The 23756-nt window shown below is 32.3% G+C and overlaps 2 protein-coding genes across 5 annotated transcripts in view; one reads left to right on the plus strand and one right to left on the minus strand.

Moving 5' to 3' along the window:
* Window positions 1–4158, minus strand: part of LOC105458150 (uncharacterized F-box/LRR-repeat protein C02F5.7) — a 9762-nt gene extending 5604 nt beyond the window's left edge. Inside the window, exons 1-2 of one of the 4 annotated variants that reach the window (XM_011703239.1) lie at window positions 4075–4158; window positions 3405–3504 (exon numbers count right to left, since the gene is read on the minus strand). In XM_011703239.1, the coding sequence (XP_011701541.1) occupies window positions 3405–3504; window positions 4075–4082 (108 nt within the window). In that variant the 5' untranslated portion in view covers window positions 4083–4158. Of the gene's footprint in view, window positions 1–2132; window positions 2393–3404; window positions 3505–3883 lie in introns of those variants that run through there. The other 3 variants (XM_011703238.1, XM_011703245.1, XM_011703244.1) reach the window with 3 other exon arrangements.
* A 5610-nt stretch (window positions 4159–9768) lies between these two features.
* Window positions 9769–23756, plus strand: part of LOC105458151 (zinc transporter ZIP13 homolog) — a 25648-nt gene continuing 11660 nt past the window's right edge. Inside the window, exon 1 of the mRNA XM_011703246.1 lies at window positions 9769–12076. Within this exon, the coding sequence (XP_011701548.1) occupies window positions 11836–12076 (241 nt within the window). The 5' untranslated portion in view covers window positions 9769–11835. The remainder of the gene's footprint in view (window positions 12077–23756) is intronic.

Raw genomic sequence — 23756 nt, forward strand, 5'->3', positions numbered from 1 at the left:
ACAGGGTGTCCCATTTTATATTTGACAGTCAAATATTTGGAAATCGCGAGGTTTGAGAGAAAAATGTTTCAGACAAAAGTTTTGGGACTTCAAGGGGAACATAAGATGATAACATATATTGATTTGACCCTGAATGGCGTCGTCAAGTTTAGTACAAGGTCACTTTGAATTTTTTAAATAGAACCCCCTATTTTTCATTGCATATTCTTGTAGCTTATTTTGAGAGCTTTTCAAAACGCATAGATAAAACGTATTTTGGTTAAGTAAATCTTGGGTTATGAAGCTTGAAAGTTACAGTACCGTCGACATTAGCATTATCCAAGATGTCCGAACAATAGTTGAAACCTTTTGAATGTTATTCAGGATCATGATCTTGACAATATGTGTCAAGGCCATGATCATTGGAGATTGTTTTCCTTATTTTCAAAAAATAAAAATAATTTTCAAAAATGAAAATAAGAGAAACAATCTCCAATGTTCATGGCTTTGACACATGTTATCAAGATCATGATCCTGAACAACATTCAAAAGGTTTCAATCATTGTTCGGACACCTTGGATAATGCTAATATATGTCGACGGTACTGTAACTTTCAAGCTTCATAACTCAAGATTTACTTAACCAAAATACATTTTATCTATATGTTTTGGAAAGCTCTCGAAATAAGCTATAAGAATATGCAATAAAAAATAGGGAGTTCCATTTATTAAAAAATTCAAATTCAAAGACTTTGTCCTGACCTTGACGACGCTCAGGGTCAAACCAATGTTATCATCTTATGTTCTCTCGAAGTCCCAAAGCTTTTGTTTGAAACATTTTTCTCTCAAACTCGCGATTTCCAAATATTTGACTGTCAAATATAAAATGGGACACCCTGTATATATAATAAAATGTATTATTAGCTTTACTTAATTATTATTAATTTTTGCGAAGGCGCCAAACAAATATACATTTTCTAAGAAAAGATTTCCTGTTACCGTATTTGAATAACGCATAAAATTCGCAAAGGTCTCCTTATTTATTTGTGAATAGATGATTTTACTTACCCGATTAAAAATTATTTTACTAACAATAAGTATTACTAAATATTGATATTAAAGAAATAATACAAATTATATTTCGGCATTAAAAAAGAAATAAAATATTAAAATAATATATTAGATGATATTAAGCTCAATGACAAAGTCAGCTTGGCAAGAAATTCAACATGTTAATAAATTTTACACAAATATATATATATGTGATATTGTATAAATTCAGTGCTAAATTACTCGCGAAACAACCTTCCTAATATCTTTCATGTGCTTTTGGCGTAATGATTGGCACGATTTCAATGTGATGCGCACCTTAATGAACTAGCAACAGGTTACGCGTCTATCGCATATAAATTAAAGTGCACAAGTATCGTGTTGACCAGCGTTAGTGATTTGAGGAACTAATTACACATCTAGAGAGTTAAGCTATCTTCAATCAACGTATCGAACTATTATAATAGGGTTTACATCGATTGTCCCGGTAATGATCAAGTGTATCATCAGGGAAGCTGAAATTACTTGCTTTTGCACATATAGATAATCGTCAAGTATTTATTTATCAAATTATGAAATAGAAATTTTTCTTCACATGTACGATCATAAGAGATTATGTATCTTAATTATCTGTCAGTCTGAAACGATTAACGATCTATTTTATAAGATAAAAATCAGTTTGCTTATCCTCGTGAAATAAATGTGTAATGGAATCTCAAACTAGTCCCGCAGAAGAGAAGAGTAAAAATAATATAATTAATAGGATATAGATTTTAAAGTTGTATCAAAGTATATATCGTAATTAACGTCGTAATCAAAATATAGAAACATTAATGACCTCATTCTATGGTCTTTACTTTCACAAAATAACAGTAATTTTTTTTTACTTTTAGCAAAAAATATATATTTCAGCAATAAAAAAATTTCTAATTTTTTAAAGTGTTATTAATTCGTTCAAAAATTATGATAAAATATTTCGTGTAAAAGTGATATTTTTGTCGAAAACAAAGAAGATTCATAGCCTGTCTCTTAAAGTATTTTAAAATATTTAATATTGACTATATTGCTTTTTTAATTGCACAATTGATTCAAATTCAGGATTACCGTAGATTTCCCTCGATGCGTCGTGCTAAATTCTTCCTTGGATATCGCGTTGACGTGCTCCACGGCTAATTGCGTCCAAGTAGTCATTGTTAGAGTTTAAATATAACTTTACGAGACGGAAACTGCACGAATATGACGCAAAAAATTTCATTCGCGTACGTTCGCGTTTGCATTCCTCGGTGAAACGCGCACCGATGAGGACTCGGGAGAGCTGAAGATCGATCCGGACTGGTCGAACGGATCGGGCGTTTGACCGTCCTAGGAGAGTCAGCAGTCGCGACTATGAGTTAATTAGTTATAAATAAAGGCAAGCAGACAGGCAGGTAGGCATCAGGCCAGAATGGAAAGATCTATTGACATTCTTCGACGGCATTGATGTGACACTCGCTACGTGGGAAAAAAAACGCGAGCACACAAACGCCGACATCAACGTCGCGAAATTTCTCTCATTCAGACGAATCACTTTGCCGGAGAGTGATGCGGACATTCGTGAATGATCGCCCGGAATATAAAAAAAAAGAATTATTAAGTCATGACACGTATACTTACAATCTATTCTCGAATATGTACAATGAAATGAAAAATCGTGATTTTCAACGTAAATTATTTTCAAAAAAATTTCGGATAATAAAAGAAAAATATTTGGCATTTGTGACTATACATATAATTGCAGGATAAAATAAATTATAGTTAAAATTCCATTTTTATAGTTATTACTGCTATAATATTAGTAATAGGCTAATTAAAAAATATAAAAAATATAATTGATAATAATAAAAATATAATTAAAAAAATAATGTATTACAAATCATGATAATTTAAAACATTAGATATGTGTAATAAAATATCAAAAGATGAATAGTAAATAAAATAAAACATTTTTATGTAGTGAATGCAGCCGCAATTATAGTAAATAATATAATTATTTTCTTCACATTCGTTTATAATTTACAAGTTAATAATAATTTAAAAATGTGTAAAAGAAAAAATAAAGAAACAATCACTTTTACATATAGTTGCGTGAATATATATCAGTTGTAATGATCGTAACGCAGTTGAAGCAATTATAACAGTTAAAACAATAACTTTAAGTATACATATACATATAGTTAATACTAAAATGACTATAAATTAGAGTTGAATTATAATTATGATAATTACAACTATTTTTTTCTTTTAGAGAAGTTGCAGATGCAACAATTTCATTGATATTTCTTTCTCTTCCAGTTGAACAAAACAAATCATTGATACTACAAAAATAAAGTTGCTTACCGTGTTAGGACGCCTTATTATCTTCTCGGGATCATCTCCTTCGAAGGCGTTGAGTTGTTGCAGCGCAGCCTCCACGCTCAGGACATTCCAATTAGACATTCTTCGCATGTCCATGGCGAGATGAGATTATGGAGACGAGACAATTGATTAGAATAGAATTCCGAGGTGCGAATCGCAAGGGATGAAAAATAGATAAGCAACGGTAGCAGTTTTCACGCTATTATTTTGTAAGTAATAACAAACGCATATAAGAAAAATTTATTGATACTTTATTAATTGATTTAATTATGCAAAGGGAATCAACCTAGAACGGATCATGAAACATCACAGTCTTTTCGCACTTATTACAAAATTCCCCGCGACACTTGAGAAGTCGGAACGTAAACCCATAAACTAAATCGCAACTTTACACAAAGATTTCATATAAATATTGTTTACAAATTGTATTACGATCGGGAAAACGCATGTTCTCGACTCACGCGCACGATTTTTTCCACTCTCGCGAGGCACTTATCCGCCATGGATTTTCACAGTCGCAGAACCATTGTGTCATTTCGGCGGATTCAATATAAAAATAATTCCGAGTTTTAATCCAATTCTAACTTTTTCGAGCATTTAGCTTATTAATCAAAAACGGGCGTTCGTGTTCGATAGACAAAAAGTAGCGTACTCAGTCATTTCGTCGTGATGTTCGTGTAGACGTCCGTCTGCGTTCTGCGAGTCGGAAGAGAAAAATTGTAACTAAAATAATCGTGCGTTTCTCGCCGCTTTCTCAAAATAGAGCCCACTGGAGTGCTCCACGAGCACAAGCATCTCGTGCAAGCGAACTATTCAAGCGAGAAGAGAGGCCGGTATACATTTTTTATGTGCCAGTTCGCCAGAAAAAAGGACGCATGTAGATATCTTTTACATCGTGGAAATTAAACAATGGACAACTCGCATTCGCTCTTTTTACGTTTGGATAAAACGTTATTCGTAATTTTTACCGAAAGCTAATTAAATATAGCTTAAATGGAAATAAAAAAAGAGAAAATTGTATTATAGAAAGGAAAATATTATTTATAATAAATATAAATAATATCCGTTATTATTTATCATACAGATAATGAGATGTCGAATAAATATGCCCAGTGTTTAAAAATTTATTGCGACTATTGGATACATACTTCAGTAAAGTTTCCGCTGTTGTAGAACCTAGTTGCCAAGAAATGCGACTGCATGACTCATAACGTCATAATTACATGATTCACAGTTTACATTGTTATTCTATGAGATAAAGGTGACATATTATTTTTTCTTCTACTATGTCCAATTATGTATACATAATTTATCAACAAAATTAGGTATTTTATTCTTTTATTTATATTTTTCGAAATTGTGTACGCTCACGCAAGCTCTTTAGCATTTTCTGATTCTCGCTTTTACATTTTCTGGGTAATTTGGAAATTATTCTTGTGGAAGAATTACATGTCTTGTATTTAGGTAATTAATTTACGCAAGTTTCGAAACTTTTTTTTAACTCAATCGAATGTCAAATATTTGGCATCACGAGTGAATTTCCCGTTGATCGAAATCCAAGTGGAAACTCCTTGGCATCCTGCCGCCAACTTGATTAATTAAGGTCGCGGATAATATAGTAAGTACGACAATCTCGGGATATGTAAATTTTATATAAATATAATTGATCTAACGACGTATCAAAAATGACTCTCACACTTCTGCAGTGTCTAAATTATTAACGCATCATTAAAAGCTTTAATTGTTTATGAAATCATCAAATCGCGAGTATCTTTAGTTGAAATATGACTAATAGTTGAATAAAATCCTTCGATCTAAAGGCTCTCGGTTTCCTGTTGTTTTATCTAAACTAAAAGAATAGCATAAAAATTTGACAATTAATTATCTTAACTGCGAAATTGACAGACAGATTTCTTATTAAATTTGCCTTAAAAGTAAAATTAAATGACAAAATGAATTGATAAAATAAAACATGAGGATGGCTTGTTACATAGAATTATTTTCTAAAGTATTCACTGCAAGTTTCTACGATGGGAAGAGAAAGATACTCTTTAGAAACAGAATAGAATATTTTATCCTGTTCTAACTACAAACTGATAAATTAATACTGCTAAATAAATTGTTACCATACATAAATTGGATTCGACTGGAAATCCTCAAAGACTGGCTATAAGTTTATAGCTACATGTATACACGCGAATACCATTTGTGGAAGAGTGAAACAGCCTGTATTCCTTTCTCACTCGCAGAAGAACTTTGACGAAATTTTATGGCCAGTCTTTGATTAAAGAGTCTCTAGATTCGAGATATGCTTTCGATATGGGCAATCGTTACAAAATCTATCAAGTTCTATGCTGTAAAAAATAACAATATACAATATAAACGAATACATTTATACGAAACGTTTATACGAATAAATAATGAGGGGGAAAAAACCAAATTCGGTCGAGGCTGGATGTTGGTTGGCTAATAATATAATTTTTAAACTTTATGATGCTGCAAACCGCATCTCCGAAAAAAATTATAGCAAGTCCGTGCATTCCGTCAAACTTTACAATTTTCAGTATAGGCAAACATGTTCTCAGATTTAAGAGATTACAGTAGCAAGGATGTATGACATTTAAAATCGACCTGTAATACCTTAAAGTAGAGATTTCAAAATTTTATTTGAAAAAAAGTTTATCATCCTAAGATGATTTTTCGCGGAGTTACCGTTAGTAAAAGTTGACCAATTTTTGCCAAAAATTTTTCTATGCCATAATTTTTTTAAGCAGTATACATATTAGGCAATTATTCAAAAATTAAAACCATTGGGCAACTAACATCTAGTCTTGTCCAAGTTTGGCTCTCTTCCCCCTCATTATTGATCGTATACATACATATATCGGCCTTTGAAATTATTCTTGTTTATACATATATAGCTCTAAATAAGAATAGCTCTAAAGATATAAATAAAAATAAGATATACTTTTGTTTTGCCATCCATGAACTTCTTGAAAAATTTAAATCAAATGTACTCAATTTTACAAGTATATTTTCTGCAAAAGCATTTACAATAATTACAATTTTCTATCAGAAATAATTTTGTTAATATTTGCACTGGTTGCCAAAGCTATCTTGTTTAAGTTTGAGGATTTCAAAGATAATGTGAAAAATCCAAAGTTAAAAGTAATGCAATTATTGCATGTACATAGTATCCAGTTGCTAATAAAATAGATATTCATATGAAGAAATAGAACCAGTGAATTAATATGTAGATCGATGTTTATATACAAATATCAATAAATATTTAGCTTTCACTTTACAAGATAATTAACCTACGAGACAATCACGAATCATGATCTAGGTAATCATGAATATAGATTTCGTAAATATTTTTATTTTAAGATACATTCGATTCCAGTAAATATTTTCGCTTTTGCAGCTATATTGTTATAGAAGGACATTTCATTTATCATACGAAATCAAGACTTGTAATTGTGATGTTTTAAAGCCAAAACATTTATTAAGCTTTATTACAATAAACATGCACATTTTCGCATTTGATGATGCTAAAATTAAAATTTAAAATTAAAACCTCATCGAGTTCCTTCACATTTAAACAATTAAACTTATTGTCAGGGTTGGTTCAAAGAGTTGGATCAAAGTTAATTACTTTATAAAAGTGTGTGTAACTTATTATCGTTCTTTTTTCTGAAAAAATAACTCATTACCATTACCGTTACTTAAATATTAATATTATTATTATTTTTGTTACTTTTTTCTTGACATTAACAGAATATCATATATAAATTTTTGCGACAAATAAATAAAAAATGTCATAAAATTCTATCTTTTTAGTAAAGAAATAAGGCTCAAAACCTGATAAATATAATATATACGTAAATTAAACATATAATATACAAACGTGAAAAGTAAAAATTTCTCTCTCTCTCTCTCTCTCTCTCTCTCTCTTTCTGCCTTTATGTCCAAAGAATCTTCACTTTTCACGTTTCCGCCCTAAAGAAAAAATTACATGATCGATATCCAAAAATCAGAGGCGGCGTTGAAAAAGAGATAGAGAGGAGAACGCTCAGCGCTTATAGGACATTAACACGTGGTGTCCTCTTTGCAGGAATATTCCTTCCACCTCTTTTTCAGCTGAACCGCATCTCAATTTTTGTAACATTTAATCTATTCTTTTCAATTGAACTTCTTGCATCATCTTGAAGAGAAAAGAAGAAAAGACGGGGAAAAATTCAGAAAAAAAACAGACTTATTGATCTCAATCAATGTTATATGCGATGCTATAGTAGAAATATAAAATAACGATAATAGTAACTAGTCAAATCGTTACCTAAAAAACCGTTATCTAAAAAATGTATAAACTGCATTACCATTTAACATTACTCATAAGGAAATGTAACGTCGTTAATACCCATTCGTTACTGAAATATAACAATAACGACGTTATTTATCAATTGTACAAAGTAACGCGTTATTTATCCTGCTTATTACCTTCAGACAATAAGTTGTCTGTAAACGTTTGATATAAATAAGAAAAAGTTATAGTATATTGAATTTCACAACGAAGAAACGTTTGCCTAGAAAACGCGATTGCATAGAAATTGTATATCAAATCATAGAAATTACGTATCGATCGGGCGAGTGCTCAGTATCTCTCTCGTTATCTCTTCGTTGTGAAAATATATTCTGAGGAAGTTTTAACGTCGCGCGCTTAGACAATAAGTGATTACGTAAATCTCAATGTTTTTGAATCGACTGTGAAAGCCTGAGAAACATTATACCGGATGCGCGACTTATATACATATAATATTTGCTTGCGACGTTTGTTGGACTTGGTGATCTGCCAAGGAGTCTACGTCTAATTGTCGACTCGTGTTTGATTGTGCGAATTTAGCATGCATAATTCGCAACAAACTGCGCGTCTTCATATTGCTAACGATGAACGGTCGGCGAAATAGATAAGATTAGCAAATTGCAACGTGACGGCGATACAATTCATATCGGGCGAGAAGAATGTAATTATACGATAACTCTGTAATAATTTCATAGCTCTCGAATCAAAGAAATTAATCGAAGATTAGTTCGATAACACACACGTGTCAATACGATAATAAAAAATATAAAAAATATATTATAAATATCGGGTCAGGTTGTTTTCTCGTGATTTAATTTTATTGCATAATAAAATTTTGCCGCAACGAGCAAACATTGATTACAAATCAATATTGATGAACAAAGTTTTAGAGAACTTGTAAAATTTATGAACAGATTTGTTTAAAAATTTTACATACAATACATTTTATATTATTACAAACATTCATTTCGCAATTTTTACGAGAACATTAACTGTCAAATTAATAAAAAAATATTGTCTCATCAACTCGCTAATAACGCGACAACTTGTAAAATTATTTTTTTGCAGTTTTCAATTAGTACTTTTCCAAACAAAGCGTTGTATGATGATATTAATTCTAGACTAGACTTAATAAGTTATTAATAAGTAAAGAGATAATAAAATATTTCAGGTAATTTAATTCAAAATTTTGTATACAATTTTATTTGTTAACATAAAGACTTGTTGATAAAGACTAAAGTCAAATACACACGAGACAAAAGTAGTATAAGTTGAATTTTATTATAATCAGCGATTAATCGCATTTATCTCAAGGATAATCTTAAATATAAAAAAATAGAAGAACAAAAAAGGGAAAAGAACAAAATGTTTCGACAAATATTTATTTAAAATTGGGCCGCAATTACTCTGCGTGTATTTTATTATTCTATTTTATTTCTATCGTATAAAATAAAAATATATTATAAAAATATTTTCCACATCTTATAAACACGAATCACGTGAAACAGTTGCTTTGTATTCAATGTTAATTAATGCAGGGAAAGTACGCTACAACGAATACTTTGATGATCACCCATTAGATAGCACTGCGTTCTGACATATAAATTCACGGTTTGTTTTATCCTTCGTCTTTTGATAAATCACTGAATTTATAATCTTTAAAAAGTTTAATATACTTGCTAATATTAAACTTTGACGGCAATATAAATTCCAGTGTCAATTGTTACGCATACTTTACTCTTTGTAATAATAATAATATTTTTGTTGACTACAATGGTTGACAATATTTTTACATAAATTAATGTACAGAGAAAACACTGATTATGTTGCAGATAAAGAATATCAAAGTATGTAAGGGAAACTGCAACTAAGCAACTGATGTAATGTCTTACCTGATTATTATTATTAATATAATCAGGTTCATAAGTGAACAATTATTAATTATTATTATAGTTTAAACATAACATAATTTAATCGTACAAATAGAGAAATACAATACAAAAATTAAACAAGGGATAGGAATTTTAAAACATAAGTTATTGTAAACGTAAGCTAAATGAAGTTATACAAGTGTCCTCGAATTTTGGTCGCCACCAATTTTTAAGATACTTCCAATGGATTAATAATAAAATGTTTCTAACAAAAATTTTATGGTTTTAAATGAAGAATTATTTACGTAAGAGAAATTTCAAAATTGTTCATTTTTTTAACGAAAAATCGAATTCAAATTACTTTTTAATGGAACACCATATATTCTTTCTATATTCTTGTACATAAAATGACGAATTAATCAATAGTATTATATATTATTTTGATTATTCGATCTCAAAATAATTCAATTAATATTTATAACGTAATTCACGAATCTGTTGTCGATGACAATGAAAGGAGATATTCGTTGTTATCAACAAATAATCGCTACCAGGCAAGCTTATCAGTAGATGGTACCGACTACGACGAAAAATCACCCAATTGTGTAAGATAAAAAGACGATCTTAAAAGACATCATTCCAGTTCGAGCGCCGAGGTAAACACGTGCTCGTTGCGCTTGTTCGGAGAAGTCGGGCGCGTTCCGCAACGAGGACACGTCATCAAATCATCCAAGTCATAACACGGTCGTATCCCAGCTTCTGAATACGGGAAGAAGACAAAAGGTCGAGCTGCATTTAGATTTGTTTGACGGAGAAACTGGTTGAAGGATGAAGAGACCGCGAACACGTCTCCGTTCGTCGAAAAGCAGCGCCTCTATCAACTTCGAGCGAATGCTGCGTGCGATCCACAACTTCTACTGCGCATCCTCGCTTTTTCTCTTTCTCCCTCCCCCTCTCTCTCTCTCTCTTTCTCTCTGTATAGACCGTATATCTTCTTCTTTTCTTCGCTTCGTGATCGCATCTCTCTTTTTCTATCACTCTCGTTCGATCGTTTCGCATTCTCCGTTACTCTCGCGTTGTAAATTCTCGTCACTCCACTAACTCAGGTTTGCTTTTTATTGCTGTACTGTAAAACGTTTTTTCTCAATTTCGTTAAATATCAAACCTATTTCTGCTATTTCAGTTTAGTAGTACTAAGAGTGTACTATACACTAGTTGAGCTAAAAAAAAACAGACCTTTCGCCTTTTGATTCCCACCACGCGCATTCGTACTTCGTCGTTCATCGAGCGTTCGCTCTCGCTTCCGCTCGCGGTCGAAGCGCGGTAGCGTGACCGACAGCTATATAAGGGGCCGTCTACGGCGCAATGCGCGTCAGTCGTTGCGACGTTTCGGTAACGTGGTGGTCTTTTGTGAGTGTGAAGCAGAAACGAGAGTTAATCGAGCACGGAAGCGGAGTGATAAGGAGAGCGAGAGCGAGCGAGAGTGCGGGTGACGGGGGACGGAGGACGCGGCGCGCGTCTCCGAGAGAGATCGTGATCGCGCATTTAATCGCCACGGCGTCGATGGTGCCTTTGTCCGCGGCTCGACACGGCGGCATGAAATAACGACGGGCCGGAAAGAATCAACGAGGCGGCAGGCAGCGGCGACGTCCTGATTCGAAGCGTCCGTGCTCAGTCCTCAGTGTAGGCTAGTCGGTCGCTCGGCGGTCGTTGTCTCGGCGTTTTTCATCACGATTTCCATCACGACAAGATTTATCCATCCATCTATCCAGCATCTATCCGAGCGGTGTGAAACCAAGGTGGAGAACAATTTTGGGAGAGACGAGGGCTCGCGCCGAAAAAATAAAAAAATATATAACGACTCGACTACACTCGTTGTTGCGGGCCGTAATCTGGACTTGGATTTCACGCGTCGTCGATCACGTCGCAGCGATAACATCGTCTTCCTCGAGGCGCGGCGGAGAGGTGTTACTCCGGCTAGTGAGGAGGTTATCTCCCGGTAGAGACTTGGAGAATCGTTCTCCGGTCTTGTCAGTACGACGTCGTCCACGCGCGCGTTTTTGTTACGAGGGCTGATCCTCGTCCGGGTCAGGCGTTGATATCGATTTCGTCGGCATCCGTTTCCTGACACGCGGGTCCTCGTGAAACGTCGAGGATCTTGAAAGAGCGCACGACAACAAACATGGCCGCCGCGGCGTCGTACGCGTGCACTCGCAACTGCACGGACGCGGCGGAATATCCGCCGTCCTGCAACATTCTCGTTGGAGGAACCGACGAATGGCTGCCTTGGCATGAAATCATAGGATATTTCTCTTATAATCCGTGGATATTCTCCCTGCTTGGCAGCACCATGGTCGGCCTCACGGGTATCTTCCCTCTGTGGCTCATCCCCATCCAGGACGGCGTGGACTTGAAAACCGGCGGTTAGTTCCATCGTGTGCAATCTTTATTATCCGTTGCCTTTATAGATGACATCACGTGAGAGAGAAAATTATTATCTAATCTTCGCTTTTTATCTCGTTCTCGTATCTCGCCGAATAACTTTTTTAATTATGCAATTCGGCTAGATCTATGCGATGTGATTAATGAAGAGAAAAATATTAAGTTTAGTTTCCTGGCTTCGTAGTCGAGTAAAATTCTTATTTTTTCTGTTTTTTTCTGGGATAATTTTATATTCTTGGAAATGTGCACAACGAAAGAGATGAATATCAAATTTTGTTCCTATGGTCATGGCCGAGTCAAATTTTTTATTTTTTCTGTTTTAATAATTTCATATTCTTGGATATGTATAGCGAAATAAAGAAATGAGTATTAAGTTTAATTTTTTTGGTTATTGATGAAATTTTTTAATTTTTTAAATTTTATTTTAACAATATCAGTTTCTTGAATGTGTATAATGAAATTTATCTTGATTACGATTTTTCTTGCTTTGCATTTTAATATAAAAATTGCATATACAGGGTTTCTCCATAAAGATCGCAGCAGATTATAATTTTAAATTATAAGAATTTAAAGTTAGCGAATTTTAGATTATGTAAAGTTAGTGTGCTCGCGATAAAGATTACGTATATAAAGATAAGATTGCTTTTAATGATATCCTTAATTCAAAAAATATAGCCTCGACATTTAGTAGTATGATTTTCGCGCGCGCGCGCGCCTCTTAAAATGATTAGGAATCTATTCTTAAAAGTTGTTACTGCTTTTACAGGATACTCTGTATCTGATCTGTCAATCGGCTGTTCTAATTTTATTATCTGCGGCAAAACTAAAATTTTAGAAAAATATAATACACTTTATATATTCATAAATTTTGTTGCAATGTAGGATTAATATTTTGTATGCCGTGTAAAGAATTTATCGAACGTATTGAACGGAAAGTAAATAAGGACTTTAGTCAGTGAGCTGTTAGATTTTTGTTGAAACTCTACATAGCAGTGAACTTACATAGGGATTGCGTATACGGCGGTTGTAAACGAATACGAAATATTCGAATGCAGATACGTAGTACATACGTCTCCCTATTAAGATAAAATATCAAAGTACACAAGCTTAATACTGATATCTATAACGTCATTGTTTTCCTGACAAAAGAAAACTCATATCGCAAATGAATTCATTGCTTTGTACAAAATTCGTATAAATTCGAGAATTCTTGATACATTAATTCGTTCCGAAAGTTTTTTTTAGAAATATATATAATGAATAAAAAAGTGAATAATGCCACACACAATAAAACTGAAGAATCTTACAATGCGCTACATGAAGGATTGTGTTGGTAGTCATGATTATCACTTATTTACATAGTCGCGGCGTAGGATGGCACGTGTTCAGCGATGTCATTCTTATTTTTTCGAGCAACCCAGATTAGTAATTGCAGAACGATTCTCGTGAATAACGGGCGACAATCTTGATGAAAATTGTCGCAATTTAATATTCGTCAGCATAAATATATAATTTAAATTGCTACGCGTGACAATATGATTATAATTTAAATTCTTATACATATGACTGACTTGCAAAATTATCAATTATCTTAAGATAATGCATTAAGGCATTAAGAATTCTGTAAAGCAGAGATTTTTTTCAAGTTTCTTTCAAATTGTTCTATAGCGCTTTAAAACTTTATGCGCATGGAAGATAAATTGAATTTTAATTTAACTTTAACCAATTTATACTCTTATGTTTAACAATCATATTTCTTTTGGAAATTTAAAACAGCAATTTGATTTGTTCCTTTCTATGTATCGTTTTGTATAATTAATTCGAGTACAGTTATTTTCCACATCTTCCAATATTTCCGCGTTCAAATCAACACTGTAGTTGAAATATTGTTAACAAGTCTAATGATCTTGGATATAGAGGACGGTAACTTCAACACAGCCTTGTAATCAAGTTCTCGCGTAGTTTTGTGTTTAAAAATTTGCGATCTCGTTACTGCTATAACTATAATAACCACAGTAGGATGATTTACTCAATTACCAAAACTTAGAGCAGATAAAATGATAAAAACGAGAGGCAATTATTTTCGTTTATAATATGATTTCTATTGTGTATTTCCATAATACGGCAACAATTGATTTCGATTATTTTCTATAATATTTGCGAAATGATGTGACAAAGTATTATAACAAGTCCATCATTGAATTCGACCTTTTTTTTCATCTCCCTCGTAGAAATCCATTATTAGTAAATATAACTATTCTATTGTTGTAATAAAAGTGAGTCGTTGCACTTCCTTTAACGATAAGAATGACTGGAGTGATTATTTGTCAAAGCTCTCTCCTCGCCGAAGAACGAGCTTTTTAAACGCAGTTAAAAATGGAGTGGCTTTAAATACGCTGTTCACATAAAACGCGGGCGGAATTTCACTTTTTTATATTTATTATGTCACTGTATAGGCATGTATAAGTAACGCATTGAAATGCAGTTTTTTTTCCGCGAACACGTTGATTACAACACGTTAATTACGTACAGAAGTGGAGGTTAAGTATTTTACATTTAAGCGAAATTATATAGGTAATTATATATGCTCGTAGTTATTTCATGCCGATAAGATAGAATAACAGAAAATATCGAAAAATGTAAATAAGTTAATCGCGTTTCATTAATTTAATTGCGCGAACGGAATAGTTTCTGTTTGATTACAAAACATTGCAAACACTATTTAATTTGTCGAAGTGAGTAACGTTGCAGGCAAAGGATAAAAATGGGTTCCTTTATATATCCTATATTGTATTTTCAGCAAAATTGTGTTCTAATATACACAATTAGATATCATTGAGTTCGATAGAGCTAACATTCTCTGCTTGCATCGGTATCGCCACATGTTCAAATTTAAGGATGTACTGGCGCTAACGTTCTAGCATTGACAATAATTAGCAAAGCATTGACTTGAAAATTTAATAAATTATTTCTATTTATTACCTTAAAACATGTGCATCTGAAGTCGAACTCTAACTAATTCACGAGTTATTCAACTTTTAATTTTGCATGAGTTCTTATGGAATATAGCAGCATATTTCTACTTATCAACAAAATGATAAAGAAGCAGCATTGCCAATATTCTGAAACTTTGTGAGTAAATAAAATATTGAACAATGTTTCTAAAAAAAGTTCATATGATTTACTAACTTATTATCAAAATATTAATTGATAAAGCAATAACGCTTGTCACTTATTCTAACCTTGCATTCAACTACGGGATCGCAAGATGTACCAACTTAAAGTGGAGTGCGGTATCAGGCACTCTATTTTGACAAGTATAAAGTGCTAGAAAGACAAATATTATGTTTATGATATTTGTTAACATATAATTTTGTGAACTTTTAAGTATCTTTTGATGTGATATACATTAAATATTATCAATATGTTGTGTCACGGTTTTTCGTTTCTTGCAGTTGATTTCAGGTGAAATTCACGTCCAAAATTTTTTTTCCGATAATCACAAAACTTGTAAAATATACAAATATATTCATTTGTAGTGTCAAATATATTAACTGACATTGTTTAATTCCTTTACGATACATGATACGAGCACGATATGGTGCATATCTTAACTTATAAAAGCATAGAATTTCATCAATTTCAAATTTCAGTCACTTTTGTGTGTGTGGGATTGTATAGCCAGAACATCCTTAACTACGCACAAGGTAACGGACAGCCTGTTGTCGACAACGGCTGCCAACAAAACCGATGCATATACATTAATTGTTTCCACCGAGAGTTGCGAAATAACGGGAAATTCGATGTGTATGACGCGCTTCGTTTGTATTTATCATTCTGATAAGTGACATCTACGAGGTTCAATGACATTACGAAACATCAGATTCTTCTTCGACTCGATAAAATTGGTCTTAGCATGTATAACATCGATAAGTCAATTCCGTTCGACGAATTATCATACAATGTTTATTGTGCGACCTGAATGCTGTGTCGCTGTATTTTAATAGCTAAAGATTAAAAGAAGGATGGCACTTTAGTGCCACAATTTGCCCATGAAGGAAACGTTTAAAATCAGTTTATTTTTATATTATTGGATCTGCTGCACTCGAATACAAACCTTAATATTGTCCACAATGCGAACTTTGTGAAAATGTAGTTTTTCTACACGAAAGCCTCGTTTTGCAACCAATATTTCTTAATGACCAAATAATAAATGTGAATAAAAGAAGTTCTTATATTAATGTTTGAGAAAGAGAAAGAGAGAGAGAGAGAGAAAAAGAGAGAGAGAGGGAGGGAGGAGGAGGAGGGCCGCTATATTTTGTGGGCTAGACATCTTATCATAAAAAACTCGATTACATTATTTCTCATAAATAAATGAAGAAATAAGTTCGAATGTATACAGGGTGTCCCAAAATTCACGGATTAGGAGTACAGGACATGATACTTTGTGTTAAAAGGAATAACTTTTTTCTTTAGCAAATTTTGATCTGACAAGTAATTTTGGCAGGAGAGTTGGTTAAAGTTAACGAATAATCGCTTTTGTCCCTGCGGCGCTCAGGGCCGGCGCGCGCTTCTCCATTCACCTGTTCTTAGTCCTTGGCTAATATTTACAAGTAATGTCTTAAGATACGGCTCTGTTATAATTAGTTTACGACATTTTAAGATTGTGTTTAAGACAGTCTTAAATATTAAGAATCAATTATAAATATCTTTTATTGCTTGAAATATTAATAGTTAATAAATAAATATTGATTTAAAAAAATAAAATCAAATAAATATTGATAAATGGTATCACTGAACTTAAATAGTTTACTAATTCTTAAGTAAATCCTCAAGTGCTGAAAAATTGCTTTATTGTGTAATAGTCTGTTACATTCTTAATATTTAAGACTGTCTTAAACACAGTCTTAAACTAATTAATAACAGAACTGTATTAGTATCTTAAGACATTACTTGTAAATATTAGCCAAGGGCTAAGAACAAGTAAATGGAGGAGCGCGCGCCGACCTTGAGCGCCGCATGGACAAGAGCGATTATTCGTTAACTTTAATCAGCTCTCCTGCCAAAATTATTTGTCAGATCAAAATTTGTTAAAAGAAAAAGTTGTTCCTTTTAGCACAAAGTATCATGTCCTGTACTCCTAATCCGCGAATTTTAGGACATCCTGTATATATTTAGAGTTTGTCATGGCAGACATACTGACACGTGGCCTAATAAAACGGATTAAATTCTACAAAACAGAAGAGATAAAAATTCAGCAACCTTCATGTGGTGTCTTTTACAAAATTATACTGCAAACTGAAATGTATTTGAAATATACTTGTTCGAAAACTTGGACTATTTTTGGTATGGTATAATGAGGTTATTCGTTTTCAGAGAGTTCTTTTCGGTTGAAGGCGACTGTAACTCGAAAAACAGCCGTTGCACGAAGCATTCGTACTTGGTGGCAGTTTAGACGGAAAAAGAGGAAGCTTCATGTCTCACAGCATGTATCTGCGTTACATCTTCCGCGTTATCTTTAGAAAAGCGAAAGATATCTCAAAGCTACAAACGATTCGTGCACACGGAAATGCACGCTAGATACATTGACGTTAAAAAGTTTGAGCTTTTACATCATACCGCATCGTCGCATCTTGCTTTACGAAACCCTGTCTGTATTTACGAAGGCGCGTCCGCCGGTATACGCCAAAAATTCCATTCGTGCCGATAGTGTTTCGCGAATTTGCGAGTATGTAATAGTGACAATTGATCGTGTTCTCGATTATCGCTGACTTTAATTAACTTTCGTATCAGAATCATGTCCACGACGCAAAATGTTCATTCCGTGTCTCTTGGTTTTCTCACTCTCTTCGCGAAAATAAATGATACGTTGTTTTCTTGTAATCGAGAACGACGGATGATTTTTGTTGATATTCGCTGAGATGTCCAAGTTGGTCGTACAGCTTAATAGTGAATTTATCGAGAGTAAATGGTTCTAATTGGTTAGATAAACATGTTTCTAACGCGGATAAGATTTACGAATCGTAGTTGAACCTGTGCCTCGCATTTTTTCCGTAATTTCAGATATAACGTAATTCTCATTTTGTCGAATAATGCCGCAGTTATGTCCATGTTGGAGCAGCATGTCATAACTTTCTCTATTATCTCGTATTTTACGAATCAACGATGCGGCGATTTCAAGTTATATGTGAATAAGATTAACGGCGTTACATCGCCGAACTTTAACAGTACGAAGTTTTGTACGAAATGTAGAAAGTTGTGAGAATTTACTCGTGCTCCCAATGCGCGAACACAAAAACTCATATTACGACACCGACCTTTTTCTATCGACAATTAAATTGCGTGGCGACGACGAGATTCATTTGCGCGCCGATCCAGAACATCGTTGGAACTCTTTTGCATCGTTTCACGAGATATTTCGCAAAGTTCGTATCTAACTTTGCATTTGAAAGCATATATTCCAACGAACTTAAAATCAAATTTTTGCAAAGATATAAATCCATTTAAACCGGTTCGGAATGGACAGATTATGTGATGTTGAAAATTGAAGATTTTCTTTTTAATTAAAATCAATCAATTTTTAATTTAGATCAATTGTTTGTTTAATAGTAATGAATTTAGACAATTAAAGCTCGATTTCACAATTCACGGTTAACTCAATTTAACCGAAGTTCAACTTTAACTTTTTCTAATCTAAGAATTAGAAAGAGATAAACAGTGAGTTAAATCAAGATTAAAGATAATCTTACATTTGTGGAACTGGGCCTAAGAATTAAAATATATTAAAATCGAAACAAAACATTAACAGTGACTATTCATTAAATATATACTATTTAAAATTAATTTCGAGTTTAAGAAATTACGTTTATGAAATTTATCGCAAATCTTACAAGTCACGTACATACATTTTATATATGTATGTACCTATATCTACATCTTTTGCAAAAAATATATGTATTTATTCTTATATTTCTAATATTCTTATACATATGTGTATAGCAATCATTAATTTCAAAGCTAGTCAGTTTTAGTTTTTATCATTAAAAGTCCGTGGAAAAGTCCATGTCACGTTAAGATGATGCTGGAAGGTCGGCCAAATAATTTGTACGAAGTTGATAAAGCAGTCTGCTCAATTCATGACAATATTTGATTAATGTGAAAATTCTACAGTTTATATGTGCAAATTGAAAGTATTGCACCCTGCGAACAACAAAAAAAACAACACTGAATTATTAGAACTAGGATAAAAGCCTATAAAAAGTTATTCACTTTTAAAGATTTCATATAGATGTGCAAATCTGCATGAAATCTTTAAAAGTGAATAAATTTTTTTATAAGCTTTTATTTTAGTTTTAATGATTCAGTGTTGTTCTTTTTTATTGTTCGTAAGGTGCTATACTTTCAATTTACACATATAAACTGTAGAATTTTCATATTAATCAAATGTTGTTATGAAATTGAGCAGACTGCTTTATCAACCTCGTACAAATATCACTAAATATGGCCGACCTTCCAGCATCGCCTTAAGGTGTTTTTTAATTTTAAGTCGATTTCAAATAAAAATTATTACTTTAATTATCTTGTACTTGAATTTTTTTGCTTTTTATCTAACTGATCTCCTGTGCGATATTGAGCCAATGAAAAAATAAATGACAAGAAAATTTATATGTAATATGATCTCGTCTCTCGATATCGTGAGTTATCTTTTGTGTCGATATTGAAGATAAATTATATTCCGATTACATTTGAAATCCTGAAAATGGAGTGGTAATTTCTAGAGAAAATCAATTATCTTAAACTTTTAAATGATTTTTTATTTTACATTTTCTTACGATAATTATTTTTTAGGAAATGAGCATGGGGATTGCAGAACTGATTTTTTCTTTTACTCATCAAACATCTCAGCTCTTGCATGTTAATAGATTTTACTGTGAACTTTGTTCATCAAGTTATCTACATCGCCAATACTGCATGTTAAACTACTTTTGGAACTTTGATCGATAAATACTTCATAACATTTACGCCGGTCTAATAGTTTTATTGCCGTTGTGGTCATACATTACTGACGTATTTTTGCATCGCTAAAATAAGGAATTACATTTCTTACATAGGAGATGTAGTATTCCTTTAAGTTATTTTATAGTTTAAATCTTTTTCAGAAATTTTAATTACTATTGATATATCTCAAACAATTTTCTAATCTCGTAATTTTTACAATTAAAATCAAATATAATTTTTTGTTGATATTTGACGATAGATCGATAGCGTTGATATAAAGTAACACTCTTTTATCACTAGTTATATATAATTATGTGATTATTTAAGTGCCAGAGAGGTTTTAAAATGCCACGTATTTCTTTGTTTTTCCTTAATTTTCATAATTAATCGATTTATCTCAATATAAAAATATGATAAAAGTAGATATTTTATAATATGAATCAACAAAGTAAAACAATTGTAGTTTCGTATTAATTTGTATATTATTTAGTATACATTAATACTTTTTTGTAGGATATTAATCTTTCAAACTTCCGAAGAAAAATATAGCGACTTATTCTAACCACGTATACAGTAATATAATTGTAATGTCATATTTATATACACATTCTAAAGATACGATGAGTACCACTTTGGAATTCTTATCACCGCGCATAACAAGGATCCCATAAAAAATACAGAATAAAATAATCAAGATGTAATCAATAACAAAATAATTCTTGAAGTTTGATGTTATTTATATAACAAATATTTATATATCTTCATTTTATATATATAAGTTTTTTAGCATTAATTGTTTTGCTAATCAAAATTTGTTTCGCATTACGAATTTTGCCTTAAAATAGTTTAGAAATCTCAAGTTGGATGTCTTTATACAATCAGCTTTTAATTTGCCAATTAATTAAATGTCAAAGTAATAATGCGTTGGATTTTCGTGAAAAAGAAATTAAATTTATTATACATAGAAAAGAGACTGAAACGATATACGTGTTGCTTGTTGTAACACTTGCATAAAATTGCAAGAATTTTTACCATCGCGGTTTTATGCATTTTGATCTTTCGAAGTCTACAAAGAATCTATTATTATGATTCGCTACCACGATCTTTCGACGTGTTATCACCTTCTCAAATTATTGGAAAACATTGGAATCTCTGTACATGCCTATTGTGTACTCCCGGGACAATAATAATTTATCGGTCACGTGCCACGAAGCCTGATGCGTAATGCTGAGAGAAACATGCATGCTATGCAGTTGAATGTGTACGACAGTAACCATGATTTAGTTAATATTAAATGGATTTGCACAATTCGCGCAGTAACCTGAGTAAAGTGTAAAATATATCTATTTTATACGAATTTGCGAAGATAGCAAAAAGACTGATGATACACATTTAGGAGACAATCTGAGAATACATCTCTAATATTTATGACAATTTCCCAAGATTGGAAAATGTATCTTTTCTGTTTGTTCTACTTTTTTAAATGGTGTAAAAATTAAATTTTGTCATTTAATGCGAGAACATCTGTGATTTATCATAAATAACCAATAATGCTTTTGCGAACCGACACGGATGTTGGTGTGTAATAATTTTTATTGTATCAAGCCACATACAAACTGTGCGCTGTATAAACTGTCGGTCTTGAAACACAGTTCTTACATGAGGCCAGAATCCACTGTAACGAATTAAATTGTCGAACAATTTAATAATTTTGATGTTAATAAGCATCTATTAAGAATCTTCTCTCCCCAAATTTGTAAAGAAACTGTGCGCCACAATAAACTGTCGGTCTTGAAACACAGTTCTTACATGAGGCCAGAATCCACTGTAACGAATTAAATGTCGAACAATTTAATAATTTCAATGCTGATAAGCATCTATTAAGAATCTTCTCTCCCCAAATCTGTAAAGAATTGGAGAAGATTCTTAATAGATGCTTATCAGCATTGAAATTATTAAATTGTTCGACATTTAATTCGTTACAGTGGATTCTGGCCTCATGTAAGAACTGTGTTTCAAGACCGACAGTTTATTGTGGCGCACAGTTTGTGTGGATTGATATTGTAACAGTAAAAATTATTACACACCAACATCCGTATCGTCAAAAGCATTATTCGTTATTTATGATTATTTATTATACGAGTCTCAATTTCTTCAAGTAAAATTCGTCTGTGATTTATTGTCAATGAATCTGGTTTTTAAAATAATTCTCTCACACAGTGAAAAAAACATGATTTTGTTTTGGTATTGAAAAAGATTTTAATATTCGCATGTTTTATGTAAATTTTACTATTATGTTTATATAATAATTCCATTAATTATTAATGGTTCCATTAAGCGGCTTTTAGTATCTCGAAAACTCAACTGCAGCTATTCTTCGTATTCGCAGTTTTCGGTGTAATTCTATTACGCAATAGGATTATTATTTCGATTGCAATCCCGACATTTGTTATCAAATCGCGATGTATTATATAGTATTATATATCATTATTCTCCATGTAATTATTTCGAGTCGTTACTTCTCTTTGTTGCATTTTGTTGCATTTAAACAGCGTTGTTTCAATTTGCCTTTTTTTTCTTTATTTTTAAAAAATACATACAATCGTCCCCAAAATTACACAGTATTGCTTTATTATCAATTTCGTAATTTAAATAAATTTAGTATTGACTTTTTGTACATGATTAATAGAAGATTAAGTTTTAGCACATTGTCGAAGAGTTCGATGTTAAAAGAGATAAATTAATTGCACGTACACTTCTAGGAAATGCGACGGTAATAAATGCCAACTCTCGCAATGCGTATGATTATTGCAACATGTAAAATATTCAACGCAATAACTTTTCAAGTACACACGATCCAATGACAAAGAACAGAAGTAAACGAAAGGCATGCTTTCTTTGAAAGCAACAATTATGAACGACTGGATTTAGAACATAAATTCTTTTGAAAATTATTAATTTTTCTTAAAATTAATCATTTTCAAGAGAATTTATGTATTATTAATGAATAATTTTAATTGTTTTTAATGTATTTTTGGGTGCTGAACGCGAATCCAAAGATTTGGTTATCACGTTATAATTATAGACATGATATAAACAGACCAAGCATGCCATATGCTAGACACTCGGTTAGAAATTTTTTAGCTTTAAAATTTGCATTTTTGGTATGATTTTTAATTTTCATGATATGGCAGTTTGAAACTATAGTTCTTTTTCTATATAATACATGGAAAAGATGTTTTGTTCTATCTTAAGGGGATGCTGAAAGGTCGGACAAATTTGTACATTTCAATTTGTTTTTTTATAAAGCATATACTCTTCAGTGTCAGTGGTATCTCTAAATGAACTTACAATATCTTCTAGTCTCACTCAAACACGTGGAATGTCCTTATTTAACTTATTGAAGTGCCATCTCTTGGAAAATCCGGCACTTAGTGCCAGATGCAATTTTTGCTGTCTTTACCTTAGCGGGCGTACGAATTACCACAAATTGCATTCTAAGGGATAATTGTTTTTCTACGCTTCCAATCGTAACTCAAAAGGTCTTGTATTATTCGTGCAAGTAATCCGATGCGCGCTAGGTACATTTTTTGTACATATGAGCTGCAGAACTTTTGTATTTATGAAATGTTTACGTCAGGTGACAGGTTATGATACCCCAAA

This window comes from Wasmannia auropunctata, unplaced genomic scaffold (genome assembly GCF_000956235.1).
Source record: "Wasmannia auropunctata unplaced genomic scaffold, wasmannia.A_1.0 LD334635.1, whole genome shotgun sequence".
Taxonomy (NCBI): domain Eukaryota; kingdom Metazoa; phylum Arthropoda; class Insecta; order Hymenoptera; family Formicidae; genus Wasmannia; species Wasmannia auropunctata.